The sequence below is a fragment of the Oncorhynchus mykiss genome, chromosome 17 (assembly GCF_057628025.1).
Source record: "Oncorhynchus mykiss isolate SJ-2025 chromosome 17, ASM5762802v1, whole genome shotgun sequence".
Taxonomy (NCBI): Eukaryota; Metazoa; Chordata; class Actinopteri; order Salmoniformes; family Salmonidae; genus Oncorhynchus; species Oncorhynchus mykiss.
In genome coordinates this window covers 8,689,398-8,709,072 of record NC_143038.1, presented here as the reverse complement: position 1 = coordinate 8,709,072, position 19,675 = coordinate 8,689,398, and the positions used below count along the sequence as shown (strand labels likewise).

Genomic DNA, 19,675 nt, shown 5'->3' with positions numbered 1-19,675 from the left:
GTAGATCAGCCTACTACCAAATGATTTGTAACGTAAGTGCCTAGGGGCGGGACCAAATATTCATGACGTAGTACTCAAATTGCTGTCTGATTGGTTGATCTGGGTTTGGCGCATTTATTTGAACATACGGAAGCGGTAAGTTACACAACATTTAAACATTTGGCTGCGCGTGCTGATTAATGTTTAAGGAATAGCTAAATCAAGAAATTAGCGTGAAAGTAAGCATGTTTAAAGTAACTTCCTCGGGAAGCTATTATTGTCTTGTTCAGAAGCTCATATCAGAAAGTGAAGTTCTCTAACTAGCTAAGTCTATGTTGTTGCAATGTGTCAACGGTTGTGAAAGTGCTACTTTATATAGGTAACTAATTGCAGCACCTGCTGCCATCTGGCACTTCGAAGACAAAAGTGAAAGTAACTTGAATGATATGAATGCCCTTGATGTTATGACAGTAATGGTGACATCTTCAGAAAGGTATTTGATGTATTTATTTGTATTTAACTAGGCAGGAAAGATGTGGTTATCGCCCTACTTGGCCATTGAGAAGAAGGCAGGGTGCTCCAAATCCAATGACATCACAAAGTACTTCAGTATAACCGCACAACCTCTTGGGAGGAAGAGCCTTATTTCTGAGCAGGCGAAAGAGAAACCTAAGATGGCGCCTTGTCATATTGGGGGGTCTTATGATGAGGTGCCTCTCTCTGTGTCACGGTCAAAAAGTAGGCTGCACAGATTCAAGCAGAACAGATACCCCAAAGCAAGAACAAGCCTCATCAAGGATAGCTCCTGCTCAGACCCTCCTAGTAATGTTATAGTGATTTCAGAGTCAAACTGCTCCAGTGCTGACACAGCATTCAGGAGCAGGGCAGTGATGGGGTCTGTGGACCTGGCTCAAGTCACTGGCCGATGCCATGGAGCAGGAGTTGGACTCGGATCTGGTCAGAGTGAAATAGCATGTACCCTCACAATTCAAGCAGCGGTGCAGTCTGCCTCCGGGACAACCAGGGTCTCGGATGAGAAAGTGGCATCCATTTTCACCAGGAAACGGGACACTAATAAGGCCAATAGTCCCCAACACTCACAGAGATGGATTTTGAATTGGTGTTCCAGGTCAACACTTAAACACAACCAGGCTGAGAGGAAGGGGTCAATTACTTCTGGCTGGAGAGAGAAGTTGTCAGGGACTGCCCGCAAGGGGTCTCTTGAAGAGGTCAAATTGTCTAACCCACTGTTCCCAGTGAGAAGAGTCTTCACTATGCTGCTGAAGAAATACAAACCTAAAATTCTGGAGTCAGAAAGTCCCGGTAAGATTGAGAGACTATAGTTGACTCTATAGTGTGGTGTCATATTCTAGTATCAGATTCCGTCTTATTGGTCGCCTTTTCTTTCAGAGACAGAGATAGGCGCTACATCTGCTAGCTCTGTAGGAAAGAGGAAACATCAGAATGAGAAGGAGGACCCTGAAACCGTACACAAGCGCCAAAGGTCTAGCCCGGGGTTAGAGGAGACCAGCTTGACTGGGTATAGTCCCTCTTTAGAACACCAAGTCAGGGGGTCTCTTATCCCCTCTTCCAGGGGTCAGCCTAGAAGAAGCCGGCTGAGCCGAACACAAAGACTCAGGCAGCAACAGCGGGAAAGTCGAGGTCTGGGGATAGGTCATGAACTGACCCCTAACCCACCAAACCAAGCAGAATCTCCTCAGAAGGTGTATCCTGCCCAACCACAGCAATGCCTTAGGAGAGGTGATGATTCCTAATACATTGTAGTTTCAACAACAATCAGTATTTACTTTTCTTTGTCCGATTTTGTATGTCCTAACTATGTCCCTGACCACTAGGATACAGAGGTGCTTTAGCTCGGTCATTGATTGGGATCTGCCATAGGTTTTTAAAATATGTACCTTTATTTTTCTGTTGTGAAGTTCACAACATTGAGGATTTGCTGTGGACAGAGAAGTACCGCCCTCAGCACTCCAGTGAGGTAATAGGCAACTCTGTCTCTGTAAAGAAGTTACACAGGTGAGTTGCTAACACCACTGCTAGCTCCTTCAATGTTTAGCTTTTATAGTATGGTGTCTTAAATGCATTTCCTTATTTCTGTTTGCAGTTGGTTAAAGAAATGGAAACGGAGAGCTGACTGTGAAGAGAGGAGTAAAGAGCGAGACAGGAAACTAGAGGAAAACGCCAACAGCAATGGTAAAAATATATATTTTTTTAGATGTTATGAATTGATGGGGGAAAATGTGTCAAATGAAACCACCCACTGTATTATAAAAAATCAAGAAACATCACTGACGATGAATCTTCCATGAATAACATTGATTGTAGCGTTGACCTCCGGTTTGGCTGTGCAGACTCGTGGGACTGTGGTGAGTTCCAGGGAGAGGCTAGAGTGGAGGAGGAAGATCTGTGTAGCACCATGCTGATCACAGGACCTCCAGGGGTCGGCAAGACTGCCTCAGTATACGCCTGCGCTCAGGAGCTAGGCTTCAAGGTCAGTGTGGGCTACTTGGAAGACCTACAGTCCCATTCACATGTGTAACCTTTTATTTAACTAGGCAAGTCAGTTAAGAACAAATTCTTATTTACAATGACAGCCTACACCAGCCATACCCGAACAGCGCTGTGCGCCACCCTATGGGACTCCCAATCACGGCCGGTTGTGATAAAGATGGATTTGAACCAGGGTGTCTGTAGTGCCACGTCTAACACTGAGATGCAGTGCCTTAGACTGCTGCGCCACTCGGGGAACCCGAATAGGACCTACTGATTGGTGTTAGAATATGGTACAGAGACATTCCTCTATTTTTAACTTTTAAATGACAGTTTGTGGGTAATTGGATAAGATGGGTAAAGCAGAGAACCAGGAGAGGTTGGCTCATGTTCATTCAGTCATATGATTCACCAAAACAGGTTAGCTTTCATACAGGTGTATCCAATCATCTTCTAACCTGTGTAATATATGTACGGTGGCTGTCTTGACTGCTCATTTCCTTGGCCTCTCCAGGTGTTCGAAGTGAACGCCTCCTCCCAGCGCAGTGGTCGCCACATCCTGACTCAACTGAAGGAGGCCACCCAATCTCACCTGGTGGAGATCCAGGGAAGCACCACCTTCAAACCATCTCATCTCAGTAGCTACAACAACACTTCAACTAAATCTGACACAGTAGCTGGTAAGTACACCCAGCTACTGAAAAGTACTTTATTGCAGTCTAAGCATAACCATCTACTGAAAATCACTTATTTAAAGTGACAGGAACTATTTTGTATGGTGTTTGTCCAATGGAGACTGTGGGTTACATCTATTTTGTGCTCTCCTCACACAGGTAAAGTGGCCTCTCCAAGAAAGGTTTTCTCATCCTATAGGAAGAGGCCTCAGCCCCCTCGTAGCTCCCACCATAAGAGAGGTGGCAGTGCAGCCTCCATGATGCTGGCTAACTTCTTCAAGAAGAAGAGTAATCCAGAGGTCACAAACTTAGATGGGCCTTCGTTATCTACAAAACAGGATGAGCACCTACCAAACAGTTAAGAAAAACAGGAAACACCTTGCAAGTTTAGTTAACCACACATAGGCATGTGTGGATCTTGGGAGGCTGGTGGGAGGAGCCATAGGAGTACGGGCTCATTGTAATAGCTGGAATGGCATGAATGCAACGGAGCCGACCGTGTGGTTTCCATATGTTTGATGTGCTTGATACCGTTCTATTTATTCCATCAATTACAATGAGCCCATCCTCCTATAGCTCATCCCACCAGCCTCCTCTGGTGTGGCTATGGTTAGTCTTTTTGTTTAATTGTTGATATTATTTCCTACAGGTTTTGTCTCGCTCAAGACCGTGAAGAAGGCAGATATTATTAACCCTCTGTTAGTCAGTCAACTGTCACCAGACATTGAAGAGCCACCAACAGGTAGCCGGAGTAAAAGGATGTCCACATCACTCATTCTATTTGAAGAGGTAAACCACACAGCAGTCAGTTGTATAGCAGTGCTATAGGTTGCAGACTAGACTGCATAACTGTAGTTTTAATGAAGTGACCGAGCTGCACCTGCTCTCCCGCAGGTTGACGTCGTATTTGATGATGATGTGGGATTCCTCACAGCAATCAAGACCTTCATGACGACAACCAAGAGACCTGTGATCCTGACCACTAGTGGTGTGTGTATATACTGCATACTGAAAAATATGAATTAAATTGGATAGAAAATGACGAAGTTGAATCATAACACGAAAACTGTCTTCAGATCCCTCCTTCAAGGCAAAGTTTGACGGCAACTTTGAAGCGATCCTTTTTAAAACCCCTTCAGTAGTGAGTCAAGCATCTTGGCACCATTGCATCCCCTCATCTAATGTGCATGGTATGGTATGAAGCTGCTACTCCATTTAGTTTATGTCTGTGTTGTGCACCCTCCCAGGTGAACGTTTGCAGTTATCTGCAGCTGCTGTGTCTGGCTGAGAACGTCAGGATGGATGCTGGGGACATCACCTCTCTGGTGACCCTGAACCAGATAGACATCAGACGGAGCCTATTGCAGCTGCAGCTCTGGGTCTGCAGTGGAGGAGGACAAGCATCTCAGAGGGCAACCCCACTGAAGGACCCTGCAGGTGGTGTGCATGGAAGTGAGTGATGACAAACTATTAACTAACTTCAATGGCTAGGTGTGTTAGTATATCACATGTATTGTGACCCCTTAGTTCTTGGTCCCTGTCTAAAAGAGTTTACGTCAAGTCTTACAATTGAATCACTTGATTGTTTTGGATAACCCTAGCTCTGGATGTTGCTGCAGTGGAAGACATTGCAGTGGGTGAAAATACTTCTCCCCGCCATCCGCCCTGTGACGTGGGCTGCACTCAGAGCATGCTGGGGCTCCTGAACTCTGGCCTCGGCCATGACCTGCAGACCACTCTAAAGGCACGTCACCTCAGAGGCCCTGTGAACTTGAACTAGATGAACATGCAATGCATTTATTCAGATAACAACATTGAATGACAGTATAACTGTATGAGGTGCCTTTCTCTTTGATTCCTCAGTGCCAGTCCTGGGCTAAACCAGACACCATCAAGCTGATGGAGATCCTTACTGAGAGCTGGAGGAGAGGTGTAGCTTTGCTCTACTCGAACCTGGAGCTCCTCCTTCCCCTACCAGTCAGGACCCAGCCCAGTCCTCTCCTCACCCCAAAGAAAGTGACTCGCCCTAGGCTTCAGAGTGAGCCAACACCCCCTGACATCCACCGCCCTCAGATCCCACTGATCCTGGATCAGACCAGTCCAGTTAAGGTGTCCTCTGGCTCCAGGCTGAGGAGAAAGAAATGTGTGCCAACATCTGATTCCAGATCAGCTCACAGCATGTTAGTAAAGCCTTACAGAGCCTCACTGTCTCTGAGGGCTCATCCAAGTGTATCAAATATTACCGAGACTGTTAATGACAAACTTCAAACTGAGAAGGCGGCAGATGGCTTGGTGTACCACTGCTTAGATGCAATGACTGACTTTATGGACCTCATGTCCTTCATTGATACCTCTCTACAGAGTGAGTCTTCACATAAGGCTGGCCCATGCAGACCAGGGGCTTTTCTCTGGACAGGGGCAGAGGTTAAGGATGGACTGCTAGATGAGATGAGAGAGGAGGATGGGGGCTGTAGGTGGTGGTGTGAGAGGACTTTGGAGATCCAGGCTGCAGTAGAGGGCCTGGGTTACCACAGGTGCCTGGCCAGGGTGTCTGAGGGGTGGACTGGATCCCAGAGGCTGGAGGGGGAGCAGAGGGGGAGGGTGATGGAGAAACTCACCCTCCCTGTCGCCCCACCCAGACAAAGTTTCAATGTCAATCAGACCACTTCCTGTGATCCTAGGTGAGTGCAGTTTCCTGATTTGTTCTGGTATTTTTTCACTGTAAGAAATGCGTTGGCGGCTCAGTCCTCTAAATTACCATACATGCTTATGTGAAGTTAGCACTCAAGTTTAATGTTGTCAGAAATTAGCATTATTACAAACAAAACCTTGATATAAGATTAAACTTAATAGAACTCTCATTGTAAAGCTCCAGTTCCATTGAGTCAGTGTGGTATCTCAACAGCAGTTTGTCTTCCAGTGTGGTCGAAAGGAGATATGACATCATCAGAACCGTCCTCTCAAGCAGAGCCTTCTGCACCTTGGGAAACAAGCAGGCTGTTGCCGTGGACTACCTGCCTGTCCTCCGCACCATGTGCCAATCGGAGAGAACTCAGCAGGGCCAAGGCCGGTGAGTCAATACACTGCATGAGAGCACCTTATTAATTTCTACTAAGAGAAAACAAAGTTAGAATTAAAAGGATTGCGCAAGATGACTTATGAATGCTGTTTCTGCATTACCTCAGCAGTATTCACCTTGGCCTCCCTAAGGCTACTGTGAGACTCCTTGCAGATGACTTCCCATGACAATGACCATTTAAGCCAGCAAGACTACACAAACAGATCTGCAACATTTCTGGCTCTACACTGGATGACAGGAAGGTTAATGCCATCATCTCTCCCCATGTTAATGACTTGTGATTTAGTGAATGTAGGCAATATGGATGTTCATGATATATTTTGCTATACACTTATTTTTTCTTACACTGAATGGTAAGTTTAAGTTTACTGTATTCATTCAAAATGTATAATTGAAATAATATTTTTTTTATATTCATGCGTAAAAATAAAAACATGTATGTTACTTTTTATTTTAAGCTGGTTCAGTGAGTTGGTGTTTAAAATCAGTGGTATTTCAGGCATCAGGTATTTCATTAAACATTTGCCCACAAAGGTACAGATGGAGGTGGTCACACATGACAAATCATCACTGTACATATTCAAGCCTGTTCTGCTTTACTGGTGGCCCTGAGAACATTTCTATTCATGGGAAAGTGAAGAAAGCCTGATGTGTGGTGTCTGTACGAGGAAAGGCTTGAGTACAGCTGCTGGGGCCTGAACTGACACCTCAAGTGCAAAACCATCTGACTCTACAGGTGGGAAGTGTTGTAGTATACATTTAAATATAAGCTAGTGTCAATTTCCATCAAGCCTCCAATATGCAGGTCTCTCTGGTTAGCGCTCTGAACTTCGACCCCACCAGGTCACACATACTGTACACAGTCAACTAGTTTCAGTCTGGTGAAAATGGAGCGTGGAAATTGTCGCTGTAACATTAACTCGATTCACTGAGCAGCTCGTAAAATGCCACAGCCTGCAACATGGCATCACACAGCTCCTCCCCCCGACTCCGCCCGCCCATCTGGAAGGAATTCCTGTATTTCACCAACAGGTTGTGAGGGAATGTCACCCTCGGAATCTTCTGAGTCACTGACTCCGTCATCATCTGTTGCATCGCCTGGGCCCCGCTGGTGCGGGAGTCACCCACCATGAGGCCAAAATGGCGGCCGACGGCGGTGCGCATCATGTTGAGCACCTTGGGTGGAGCAGTGTTGTCAGGCTGGGTGTAGCGGGGCTCCAGCAGGGCAAACAGCATAGCCTCCACTGTACGCATGTGAGCCATTACTGGGTACAGGGCAGTGTTCTGAAGGGAGATGGATGTCTTTTCCACAACGAAGAAGTCAGCTGTGGGGAGGTGGGATACCACACTGGATATCTGGTGATGTTATGGCACATAATGAGATGTGATTCAGTACAGGAGTTAAGCTATTTGGATATTACAGAGTCAATGATTATGTGCTAAGCTGAAACCTAGCCCTGTGACATGGCTGTAGACTGACACCATAGGAGTCTGCACAGTCATGTCTCAGGGCTAACCTACTTACCCAAATGCAAGAATACCTCAGTCGGAAACATTCAACTTACGTCATCCAAGTAGGCAGAAGCCATGTAGGTTCCCTTCAGAAAGTTGTGGCAATCCTCATGTTTCCACTCCAACACGTTCATGCCACGATCCATGTGCGCCCAGGCTATTTTATTCACTCCACACACAATGGACACTATGGAATTTGCTTCCTGGAAGAAAGATGGATTAATACACATGTAATAACACTGATGTATTTCTATGGTGAAATGACAGCGGGGACTGACCCTGTGGGCTGCCCAACTGTGCCATCAACATCCAGACCAAGGCCATCCGTCTAGCTAAATAATCTTACCTCTAGCCAGGTCCTTTCCACCTCTGGTCTGATGAACTTGGCTAGCTGGATCTTTACTTTTCTTTTCTCCTTCTTCTCCGGAGGGTTGAGGATGGAGTTGAAGACAATGACTGCACTTTTGTGTTTCAGAAGCGGCACATTTGTGACGCTTTCGAGATTTTTAAAAGGTCCATTTCTAGTCCTGTATTCCACAATGTTGACAGACTTGCGGCCACGAAGGAGCTTGACAGCAGCAAGCTCCGACTCTGCCGCATTGTTGAGGAGCTGCAGAATGACACCTCGCTGCTCTGACGTGTAGTATGCGTCCAGCGACTTGTCGTCGCAAGGAGTAGTAGATGAAGAGAGGGTGTCATTAAGGGTTTCAAAGCCTGCGACTGGGATCCGACTCCTCCAGCAGCACGTGCAGTTGAGATACCGGAATTCTAGTTTGGGGAGTGAGCCCTGGGGTTGGTAGAATAAGCCATACTGCCCTGCAAGAATAGATGGAAACACATAATAGGGGGCGGTATAATTTGTGGAACGTTCCAACAGAAATCTGTTGCAAAAACTTCGTAAAGTACAAGGTTGTCAACAAACAACGCATACAATGTAGCATGACCTAGCTAACTAGCTGCCGAATAGACATCAACTCACCACGTAGTTTATTCTTTAAGTTTTTCCATAGGCTACCAGAGTGAGGACATACATTTTCGGAATAAATGTGGTGAGTGAAACATGAATTAATTAAATAGCCCACTTCCTACCCGGTATCAACTTTGTATGCGGTGTTTGTTGGCAACCTTGTTTCCGCAGTTTTTGGAACAGATTCCTGTTGGAACGTTCCACAAATTATACCCACCCGCTAACAAATAGCACCTGAAAAAAATAATTAAGAAGTTACGAGAAACTTGACAGCTTGAATAAAACATTTGTGCATACCTCTCCGGGCGATCAAAGACATAAATCGCCTTGCAACCCACATTGTAATCGTGATTTTACAGATAATTCATTCAAACTTTTGCCCTTTCATTGTTCGCCGATCTCACGCCGATGCGGAAACAAGGATCACGCATACTTCGTTCCGAGGCACTTCATGTTCCCCCGCTCTCCAGGTTATTTATGCTGCATTTGAAATCTCACTGACTTTCATCTCAAGTGCCTTCGTTTTTATATATTAAGATATTTTATTTATTTACATTTCAATATGAATATGAATTAACTTTGGTGACATTTTCAAGGCATTATATATTATCTCGATATATGTTGTTGTAATATATACTATAAAATCAAGTACAGTTGTTTTTCTTGGATATGACTATTCTGTCAGGCCTACTTGTCCGTTTATAAATTATGCGTAATATATGGTAACGCCTTTTTCGCTTCCCCTACTCATTGTTATTTGATAGTGCGTGTTTGTGTGAAGAACAATAAACGTCATGTTGCTATGCCAGTGAGAAAAGGAAACGTCGGCCAGTGACCGCGGTCAAGTGAAACAACAACAAAAAATGTCCTGACACCTGTTAGAAGTAATACATTTGAGTGAATGAAAAGGCATGGACCTAAGTAAAATAAGAAATTCGTTTGTTGGGACTTGATTGAGGCAGAAGAATAGCCGATTTACTTATGGCAAGTCCGGAGAGAAATAAGAAGATTCTGCTTGATATGGTGAAACAGCCCAGCAACGACCATTGTGCCGACTGTGGGGCCCCTGGTGAGTTATATTTAATAGAATACATGTTAAAACATTATTGATAGCCTCTAACATTTGACATATTTAGGTTACCATTGTGGTTAGGATATGGTACAGATAGGAACTGTAAAACAAAAGTTTAAAGTAGTGAAATATTGAGGGACCCCCAAACAGAAGCTATGTCTTCTATGTGACTATTTCATATTAATGATCGACTATTTCAGTGTGATTGTCTATTGTTTATAGAATGTGGAGCATGAGCAAAAACCTAAGCCATGTAAGACAAGTGAGTTATAGTTGCATTTGCATTTGCATTTATTCCACTGGATTTCACTGCTGATTATGTTCTTACTACGACTGTGATGTGGTTGTCTCACCTAGCTATCTTAAGACGAATGCACTAACTATAAGTCACTTTGGATAAGAGCGTCTGCTAAATGACTAAAAAGTCAAATTAGTACAACCATGGCATGTCTTAAAGTTATAGTCCATTCAGTCAATGATTACAAGGGTTCCTCCTTTCCAGTAACTCTCTACAACTCATCAACCAGCCTAGAAGAAAACAACCAATCAAGGCATGACATACTACAAAGTCCAATATCCAAACTATAGTAATGTGGTGCAAAGGTATACAGGCTGCAAACATGTCCAGTGTCTGATTGATTGATACAGTGTCCTATTACTGCTATTCACAGAGCCAGACTGGGCCTCATACAAACTTGGTGTGTTTGTATGTGTGAACTGTTCTGGGACACATCGGGACCTTCCTGCCATCAGCCAGATAAAGTCCATACGCTTGGATTTCTGGGATGATTCCCTAGTAGAGGTACAGTTTAACATGTCACCATGGCCCAGGAGTGTACCAAGGACCTTTACACCTTGAAGGATGTACTCTCAAGATCACTCAATAGTCACAATCCCTTTGATGTTGTCATGTTATAACATGCTTATTATGTTATTATTATGTTATAACGTTCCTATTATGTTTCTAATTGTAGTTTATGAAGACAAGGGGTAACGCAGCAGCCAATGCGTTCTATGAGAAGTGTGTTCCACCCTTCTACTACCGGCCACAGGAGAAGGACTGTGTGTGAGTGGAACTATATCAATGTCTTCATTCGCTCACTCAATTTAAGGAAGTGTAAATTGTGATGACTTGACAGTTGTTCATTCAGTGGAAGGATGTAGTATTATTTCAAGAGAAGAAGAAGAAACATCTTGGCGTCAATTAGCCTACAATTGACTGAGTTGGCAAATACTACAGTGTTTGTGGTCGAAGTTGAGTCATATATTCAACACAAAAAGTTTGTATTTTTAAAATATTAGTTTTTGTATTTCAATCTTTAACCTTTTGGTTTCCTGACAGTGTTCTTAAAGATCAGTGGATACGTGCTAAGTATGAGAGGAGAGAATTCACAGGAGAGAATAACTCCCTTCAACAAGTTTATAGTTCAGGTAAGTGCTAAATTTTGACAAGCCTTCATGGATAAGTCTATTTATTTTATTCAAATTGTCTAGGAACACAAGACATTACATCGCTGTCTACAGAGCAAGGCATAGAACCAAACATACCAAAATACTGCGTATGAAGAGACGAGGGATACTAACTAAATCAATGTTTTGTATTGGTTGGATCACATTCAGGACTTTACGAAGGAATATTATGGAAGAAAGGCAAGGACAACAAGCAGTTCCTGAAAAGGAGATTCCTGCTCTCTGAAACTGACTTTACCTTGAGATACTTCACCAAGGAGGATGTAAGTTGGTTGAAATGCAGAAGACACATTTCAGTTGAATGTATTCAGTTGTACAACTGACTAGGTATACCTCTTTCCCTTTAAGTAGCTTCTCTCCATCCTCTTCAATCAGATAACCCAGCTAACAAAATGTCCTCCTGGGTAAGTGCCCAGAACGCTTTGGAAAAGTCACAGGGAACAACCCCAGTTACGTAAAACAATGGGACTCCCTAAATCTCTCTCAGATCATTACCAATCCCATGAGGTATGACCCCAAATACCCAGAAAGGCTACTCTCCTTGATGTTATCCTCACAAATAATCCTGCTAGGTATCAGTCTGGTGTTTTTCTGTAGTGACCTTAGTGATCACTGTGTTCTGAATTGGCTGCTCAGTTAAATTACCTGTACTGATTTGTCATAGACGCTTGCTGAAAAACTTGAATGAGAAACCTTCCTTCATGACCGAGCCTCTGGAAATTAGCATAGAATCCGCTTGGTCCCTCCCCTCTGTCGAAGATGCTTGGACCTTTTAAAAAATATATTTTCAGTGGTATTGTTAAATTAACAGGCATGCCCCGATAAAGAAAATTATCATTAAAAACAGGTTCAGCCCCTGGTTCGACTGTGATCTGGCAGAGTTACTTCACCTCAAGAACACTATTTGATGAAAGGATCTGTATACAAATACTCAGGCTGACTGGCTGTTGTTCAGGCAATTGAGAAAGAGTGCACTCAGGCACGGAAGGCCAAAGTCAGTTACTTTAAGGAGCCGTTCTCTCTCTGTGGGTCTAACCCAAAGAAGTTCTGGAAAATGGTGAAAGACCTGGAGAATAAACCCTCCTCCTCACAGCTGCCCATGTCCCTCAATGTGGATAATGTGGTTGTGGCTGAGCTCTTTAATCATCACTTAATTGAGTCAGGATTCCTATTTGACTCAGCCATGCCTCCTTTCCCATCCAACACTTCCTCATCTCCCAGCCCTTCTAATGTGACTAGCCTTGATGCTACTCCCTCTTTTTCCCCTTCCTCGCTACTCAGCTTCTCCCTGCAGGCGGTCACTATGTCTGATGTGCTAAAGGGGCTCCTTATTAAACTTTACCCCAAAGAAGCATCTGGGACAGATGGCTTACATCCTTTCTTCTTTAAAGTTGCAGACCCTATAGTTGCCGAGCCTGTCTCTCCTCTCTGGGGAGGTTCCCAGTGCTTGGAAGGCAGCCACGCTGAAACCTTTATTTAAAGGGGAGATCAAGCTGATCCCAGCTCTTATAGGCTAATTTCTACAGTATCTTGCCCTGTTTACCAAAGTGTTAGAAAAACTTGTTAGTAATCAACTGACTGGCTTTCATGATGTCTATAGTATTCTCTCTGGTACGCAATCTGGTTTCCACTCTGGTTCAAATCAAATCAAATTTTATTTGTCACATACACATGGTTAGCAGATGTTAATGCGAGTGTAGCGAAATGCTTGTGCTTCTAGGTCCGACAATGAAGTAATAACCAATGAGTAATCTAACCTAACAATTCCACAACAACTACCTTATACACACAAGTGTAAAGGGATGAAGAATATGTACATAAAAATATATGAATGAGTGATGGTACAGAACGGCATACATATGAGATGAGTAATGTAGGGTATGTAAACAAAAGTGGCATTGTTTAAAGTGGCTAGTGATACATGTAGTACATAAAGATGGCAAGATGCAGTAGATGGTATAGGGTACAGTATATACATATGAGATGAGTAATGTAGGGTATGTAAACATTATATTAAGTGGCATTGTTTAAAGTGGCTAGTGATACATTTTTCCATTATTAAAGTGGTTGGAGTTGAGTCAGTATGTTGGCAGCAGCCACTCAATGTCAGTGGTGGCTGTTTAACAGTCTGATGGCCTTGAGATAGAAGCTGTTTTTCAGTCTCTCGGTCCCTGCTTTGATGCACCTGTACTGACCTCGCCTTCTGGATGATAGCGGGGTGAACAGGCAGTGGCTTGGGTGGTTGTTGTCCTTGATGATCTTTATGGCCTTTCTGTGACATCAGGTGGTGTGTGTGTCCTGGAGGGCAGGTAGTTTGCCCTGGTGATGCGTTGTGCAGACCTCCCTACCCTCTGGAGAGCCTTACGGTTGTGCATCTGGTTATGGATGTGTCACTGCAACCATAAAGGTCCTAAATTATGTCATCACTGCCTTTAACTCTAAGCATTGCTAAACTGCTATCTTTATTGACTTGGCCAAGGTTTTCGATACTGTAGACCATTCCTTTCTTGTTGGTCGGCTAAGGTGTATTGGTGTCTCTGAGGGGTCTTTGGTCTGGTTTGCTAACTACCTCTTTCAAAGAGTGCAATATGTAAAGTCAGAACATCTGCTGTCTCAGCCCACCTGTCACCCCAATGCTCGAACCCAGGCTCCACGCTCTTCTCAATTTACATCAACAACATACCTCAGGCAGTAGGCTCTTATCCACTTACAGTGCATTCGGAAAGTATTCAGACCTCTTGACTATTTCCACATTTTGTTACGTTACAGCCTTATCCTACAATGGTTTCAATTGTTTTCTTCCGCTCATCAATCTACACACAATACCCCATAATGACAAAGCAAAAACATTTAAAAAAAACATTTTTGCATATTTATAAAATTTTAAAAAACTGAAATATCACATTTACATAAGTAATCAGACGCTTTACTTAGTACTTTGTTGAAACACCTTTGGCAGCGATTACAGCCTCAAGTCTTCTTGGGCATGACGCTACAAACTTATGGGTAGTTTCTCCCATTCTTCTCTGCAGAGCCTCTCAAACTCTGTCAGGTTGGTTTCATCAGACCAGATAATCTTGTTTGTCTGAGAGTCCTTTAGGTGCCTTTTGGCAAACTCCAAGTGGTCTGTCATGTGCCTTTTACTGAGGAGTGGCTTCTGTCTGGCCACTCTACCATAACGGCCTGATTGGTGAAGTGCTGCAGAGATGGTTGTCCTTCTGGAAGGTTCTCCCATCTCCACAGAGGAACTCTGGAGCTCTGTCAGAGTGACCATCGGGCTCTTGGTCACCTCCCTGGCCAAGGCCCTTCTCCCCGGATTGCTCAGTTTGGCCGGGCGACCAGCTCTAGGAAGCGTCTTGGTGGTTCCAAACTGCTTCCATTTAAGAATGATGGAGGCCACTGTGTTCTTGGGGACCTTCAATGCTGCAGTCATTTTTTAGTACCCTTCTCTAGATCTGTGCCTTGACACAATCCTCGGAGCTCTATGGACTATTACTTTGACCTCATGGCTTGGTTTTTGCTCTGACATGCATTGTCAACTGTGGGACCTTATATAGACAGGTGTGTGTTTCCCAAATCATGTCCAATCAATTGAATTTACCATGTGAACTCCAGTCAAGTTGTAGAAACATCTCAAGGATGATCAATGGAAACAGGATGCACCTGAGCTCAATTTCGAGTCTCATAATAAAGGGTCTGAATCCTTATGTAAATAAGGTATTTCTGTTTTTTAATTTTAATAGATTTGCAAAATTGTCTAAAAACCTGTATTCGCTTTGTCATTATGGGGTATTATGTGTAGATTGATGATGATTTTTTTTTAATTGTATCTATTTTAGAATAAGGCTGTAATGTAGCAAAATGTGGAAAAAGGGAAGGGGTCTGAGTACTTTCTGAATGCACTGCATCCACTTATATGCAGATGATACAGTCTTATAATCATCTGGCCCCTCCCCAAATTGTATATGGAATGCTCTACAACAAAGCTTTCTTAGTGTCCAGCAAGCTTTCTCTGCCCTTAACCTTGTTGTGAACACCTCCAAAACAAAGGTTATGTGATTCGTTAGGACGAATATCTTACTGACACTGGTGGCTGCTTCGCGTGATGTTTTTTTTTTTTATCTCTACCATTTTGCCCTTTGTGCTGTTGTCTGTGCCTGATAATGTCTGTGCCATGTTTTGTGCTGTTACCATGTTGTGCTGCTGCCATGTTGTGTTGCTACCATGTTGTGTTGTTGTCATGTTTTGTGCTGCTACCATGTTGTGCTGCTGCCATGCTGTTTTGCTACCATGTTGTTGTCTTGCTATGTTTTTGTCATACTGTGTTTCTGCCATGTCTTGTTGTTGTCATGCTGTGTTGCTGCCATGTTTTGTTGTTGTTTTAGGTCTCTTTATGTAGAGTTGTGTTGTCTCTCTTGTTGTGATCCGTGTTGTCAATTTTTGTAGATTTTTTATCCCAGCCCCCGTCGCCACAAGAAGCCTTTCCCTCTTGCTAGGCCGTCATTGTCAATAAGAATTTGTTGTTAATTGACTTACCTGGTTAAATAAATGTTAAATATAAAATACCTGAGAAGGGCTCATCATAATGCTGCCTGTTGTGTATTATTGACCCTAGTCCAAGAAGCCCAAAGCAGTCATCTCTATGAAGGACCTCAATGCCGTGTTCCAGCCGGAAAAGATAGGCCACGCCCACGGGCTGCAAATCTCCTACCTAGAGGGAGAACGGACCAGAAACCTGTTTGTTTACCATGACAACAGCCAGGTAATAACCAATGACAAAACTTAATTGAAACGTTGTCATGAAGACGTCTAGAGATTCAAATTCCTCTCTCCTTCTAGGAAATTGTGTCCTGTTTCAATGCGATTCGGGCCACCCGGTTTGCTTACCTCAAGAAAGTCGACCCTAATGCCAGGGAGTGTGACGTGAGTACAAACTGTTTCAAAGTAGAAGTCTTGTATCGCCGTAACTGACATGATATGTCACAGGTGACGTCATACTTTCAAGGATTTCCTTGGTACAGATCTGTCTCCTTTCTATGTTTTTTGTTTGTGCAGCTTGTACCTTTGATAACCAGAAGTAGCATTAAAGAAGGCTACATGGAGAAAACCGGCCCCGCGGTTAGTAATCCATCAAATCCATTGAACATAGTGAAGTTCTATTGTGATATACATCGAGAGCACCAGAAACTCAACCTGTATGATGGTCAGCCAGGACTGATTCTGTATCTGTTCTTAGCAATGGGAGACATTCAAGAAGAGATGGTTCGTCTTAAACTTAACGGACAGAAAGATGTCCTACTTCAAAACTTCACTGGTAATGACAACAGAGAACATGCATAAACCATTTGTATTTGTGGAGAAGAATGTTGTAACTAGTGTGTGTGTGTGTGTGTGTGTGTGTGTGTGTGTGTGTGTGTGTGTGTGTGTGTGTGTGTGTGTGTGCGTGTGTCTGGCTGTGTCTATGTGTGTATTGCTGTGTGTCCGTCCATAGGATGCTTTGGAACTAGGAGCTGTCTTCATCGGCACAGAGGTCCATGGCTACTCTGTGAGGGAGGTCCAGCCTAAGGGGAACCGCAGTGGCAGGTGGAGGTTCGGGGTCACCTTGGAGACGCCAGACAGGCAGTTTGTCTTCCTGTGTGACCAGGAGCAGGACCAGAGGGAGTGGATAGAAGCCTTCAAACTAGTAATCTCCCAGCCTATGCTACCGCAGCACTACAACAGTATGAAGACCATTCACTGTTCACCATGTTTACAATATACCAGCAGCATGAGACTTATGATTATTATAAACGTGGTCAATGACAAGAAATTATACTTTTGAGTAGCTGAAATAAGTTTTATTTTTATTTTTTATGATTGACAATGTGTCTTTATTTGTTTTTTCAGCTGAGGCAAACATGAGAAGGATGACAAAATGAATGGTGTATAAACTGGAGGAAAGGAAAGCAGCATTTACATGAAGAAATGGCAATGTGTGAGGCTGGCTGCCTGTTTCAGAGAGCCTACCAGTGACAGGCGGAGGCTTCTCACAAGAGGGGATCAGTGAACTCTTCAATGGAGTCATGTTTATCGGAAAATGATGAGAGGCTAAATGAACTCAGGCTAAAGAGGCTAAACGAACTGAAGAGCTGCCAATGTGGACCAGCACTGGTAATCATTGCAAGTCACCATTATCCAGGGCACCTTGCAAACCGGTGACAGGACTGACTATTATGAGATGGGAACTGATGTCATTGTCGGGGACATTGGGAATGTAATATATACTTTCTATTAACTACTGTTCATATACACTGAGCGTATAAAACATTAAGGACAACTTCTTTCCATGACAGACTGGCCAGGTGAAGGCTATGATCCCTTATTGATGTCACTTGTTAAATCCACTTCAATCAGTGTCGATGACGGGGAGGAGGTTAAATAAGGATTTGTAAGCCTTGAGACAATGGAGACATGGATTGTGTATGTGTGCCATTCAGAGGGTGAATGGGCAAGACAAAATATTGAAGTGCCTTTGAACAGGATATGTTAGAAGGTGCCAGGCGCACCAGTTTGTGTCAAGAACTGCAACGCTGCTGGGTTTTTCATGCTCAGTAGTCACGTGTGTATCAAGAATGGTCCACCACCCAAAAGGACATCCAGCCAACTGTGGGAAGCATTGGAGTCAACATGGGCTATGTTGGGCCTGCATCCCTGACACCTTGTAGAGGCCACGACATGTGACAGACCAATACCTCATGAGGTATTGTTCTCAAAATAAGGTCTGGGCATACTGCCAAATTGCAGCTACTGATAGTGAGGATTCGTTCAGTCAGCCACTTGCATGAACACAAAAATTGGTTTTAAGAAAAGCACTAACATTAAAATTGCCATTACAAAGGCAGTCCCCACCATTACCAGGATTTTAAGGATGTTGCTCTGGGTGGCCAGTCCACCTCACACCACAGGAGCAACAGAACAGCCACCAACTCCTTGAGACAAATCAAATGCTCCTTTAGAGCTGCATCTGGTGGCACCTCACAGAGACTGGAGAACAGCCGGCAACACTGCCCCCACACCACTCTCCACCACTTCTCTTCCCAGGAACTGCAAGCAGATACACTGAGCTATGCCCAAGCTGTACACAGTCAAAGAGGCCCAATACAGATTTTGTAGCCACACTGCCCTCCACACCAACCTCTTCAATTCCCCCTAGAACCTCCCTCCTATGCCACCAGACCAGGCCTATCACAGCACAGCTCAACCAGACCCAGCCCATCACAGCACATCTGTCACACCCTGATCTGTTTCACCTGTCCTTGTGCTCGTCTCCAACCCCCTCCAGGTGTCATCCATCTTCCCCATTATCCCCTGGGTACTGATACCTGTGTTCTCTGTTTGCCTGTTGCAGGTTCGTCTTGTTTGTCAAGTCAACCAGCGTTTTGTCTCAGCTCCTGCTTTTCTCCAGTCTCTCTTTTTCTCGCCCTCCTCGTTTAGACCCTTGCCTGTCCTGACCCTGAGCATGCCTGCCGTCCTGTACCGTTGCCCACTACTCTAGATTATCGACCCATGCCTGCCTTGATCTGTCGTTTGCCTTCCACTATTACTGTAATAAAAAAATCTTCAACACAGTCTGCATTGGGGTCTTACCTGAAACCTAATATCTCTACCAGACCCGGCCCATCACAGCACACTGTCGAGGGTAGTGCACCACATGATGCAGTCCACACCATGCATCATTCACATCATCAGCCCTCATATGCTGAGAGTTTGGAGCTTCGCCAGCCACACTGCCCTCCACACCACCCTCCTCAATTCCCGCCACAACCTCTCTCCCAGGCTAGTTTCGGTTTCCCTCCCTACTCCCATCCCCAGGTCAGGCCTGAGACACTCCTGCCCCCCATGGAAGCCCCAACCCTGCAACAGGAGCCACACCAAGGCATCCTGTGCACACCCAGAAGAATGCAGCACTGGCAGCCACTCCGGTCCTCTGTAGCAGCTCCACTCCTTTGGTGGGAGCTTCATCCGGGTGGACTGAGCTCTGCCAACACTGCTCTCCCAGTTCCTGGCCCAGCCTCTGCGTCCTGTGACTTGAGGGACGACTGCCAAATGCTCAGTTTGTTCTGCTCTCACGTGGTTGCCAGGGGCCTTGGCAAAGGTTCAGCTCACTCAAAAAATAGTTACAGATGATCTTATGCCTGTTAACTCTTATGTGAATAAGCTGAATACGCCCTCTGACTTTAAATCTCGAAGGGGGCTTGGGATAATGCACTTAAATATGCGAAGTATGATTTTAAAATGAACACAATTGACATTTGAGCACAAGACTAGTGTCCTGACGTTCTGGTTCTCTCGGAAACATGGTTCAATGGTTCTGTCTTTGATAAAGACATTGAAGTAAATTATTATAATGTATTTAGATGTGACAGATCACA

The 19,675-nt window shown here is 44.3% G+C and overlaps 3 protein-coding genes across 12 annotated transcripts; 2 read left to right on the top strand and 1 right to left on the bottom strand.

Annotated features, from left to right (window-relative positions):
- The first annotated feature begins 126 nt into the window (after positions 1–126).
- atad5b (ATPase family AAA domain containing 5b) lies at positions 127–6,700 on the top strand. Of its 9 annotated transcripts, none has more exons than XM_021567921.3 (16): positions 127–218; positions 504–1,302; positions 1,390–1,740; positions 1,920–2,016; positions 2,105–2,193; positions 2,352–2,491; positions 3,005–3,170; positions 3,324–3,521; positions 3,814–3,953; positions 4,059–4,152; positions 4,241–4,305; positions 4,412–4,616; positions 4,766–4,908; positions 5,028–5,845; positions 6,085–6,234; positions 6,353–6,700. In XM_021567921.3, exons 2-16 carry the CDS (start codon positions 513–515, stop codon positions 6,408–6,410), a joined length of 3,504 nt encoding a protein of 1,167 aa, XP_021423596.3. In that variant the 5' UTR covers positions 127–218; positions 504–512; the 3' UTR covers positions 6,411–6,700. The 9 variants fall into 9 exon arrangements, with proteins under 9 accessions (XP_021423596.3, XP_021423595.3, XP_090060802.1 ...); XM_021567920.3 differs by having other exon boundaries at positions 6,350–6,700; XM_090204676.1 differs by having other exon boundaries at positions 142–218; positions 4,784–4,908.
- tefm (transcription elongation factor, mitochondrial) lies at positions 5,937–9,169 on the bottom strand. The gene is made up of 4 exons (XM_021567926.3): positions 9,020–9,169; positions 8,102–8,571; positions 7,809–7,958; positions 5,937–7,599 (listed from the first exon to the last, which is right to left on the bottom strand). Exons 1-4 carry the CDS (start codon positions 9,060–9,062, stop codon positions 7,159–7,161), a joined length of 1,104 nt encoding a protein of 367 aa, XP_021423601.1. The 5' UTR covers positions 9,063–9,169; the 3' UTR covers positions 5,937–7,158.
- Positions 9,148–18,871, top strand: LOC110493571 (arf-GAP with dual PH domain-containing protein 2). Of its 2 annotated transcripts, none has more exons than XM_021567925.3 (11): positions 9,148–9,791; positions 10,466–10,596; positions 10,769–10,860; positions 11,137–11,225; positions 11,415–11,527; positions 15,880–16,026; positions 16,104–16,187; positions 16,320–16,382; positions 16,501–16,578; positions 16,756–16,947; positions 17,151–18,871. In XM_021567925.3, exons 1-11 carry the CDS (start codon positions 9,704–9,706, stop codon positions 17,163–17,165), a joined length of 1,092 nt encoding a protein of 363 aa, XP_021423600.3. In that variant the 5' UTR covers positions 9,148–9,703; the 3' UTR covers positions 17,166–18,871. The 2 variants fall into 2 exon arrangements, with proteins under 2 accessions (XP_021423600.3, XP_021423599.3); XM_021567924.3 differs by having other exon boundaries at positions 9,154–9,791; positions 16,756–16,984.
- The last annotated feature ends 804 nt before the right edge of the window (positions 18,872–19,675 follow it).

What these genes read in the sequence shown, in the direction of transcription:
- LOC110493571 (XM_021567924.3), top strand. Translation starts at nt 9,704, where the DNA reads ATGGCAAGTCCGGAGAGAAATAAGAAGATTCTGCTTGATATGGTGAAA. An exon ending in TCAACAAGTTTATAGTTCAG is followed by an intron (nt 11,226 to 11,414) that starts GTAAGTGCTAAA and finishes GATCACATTCAG; the next exon opens with GACTTTACGAAGGAATATTA. An exon ending in GCTACCGCAGCACTACAACA is followed by an intron (nt 16,985 to 17,150) that starts GTATGAAGACCA and finishes TTGTTTTTTCAG; the next exon opens with CTGAGGCAAACATGAGAAGG.
- tefm (XM_021567926.3), bottom strand. Translation starts at nt 9,062, where the DNA reads ATGTGGGTTGCAAGGCGATTTATGTCTTTGATCGCCCGGAGAG. An exon ending in GTCTTTGATCGCCCGGAGAG is followed by an intron (nt 8,572 to 9,019) that starts GTATGCACAAAT and finishes CTATTCTTGCAG; the next exon opens with GGCAGTATGGCTTATTCTAC. An exon ending in CTTCTGCCTACTTGGATGAC is followed by an intron (nt 7,600 to 7,808) that starts GTAAGTTGAATG and finishes TAACATCACCAG; the next exon opens with ATATCCAGTGTGGTATCCCA.
- atad5b (XM_021567920.3), top strand. Translation starts at nt 513, where the DNA reads ATGTGGTTATCGCCCTACTTGGCCATTGAGAAGAAGGCAGGGTGCTCC. An exon ending in TTTTTAAAACCCCTTCAGTA is followed by an intron (nt 4,306 to 4,411) that starts GTGAGTCAAGCA and finishes GCACCCTCCCAG; the next exon opens with GTGAACGTTTGCAGTTATCT. An exon ending in ACCACTTCCTGTGATCCTAG is followed by an intron (nt 5,846 to 6,084) that starts GTGAGTGCAGTT and finishes TTTGTCTTCCAG; the next exon opens with TGTGGTCGAAAGGAGATATG.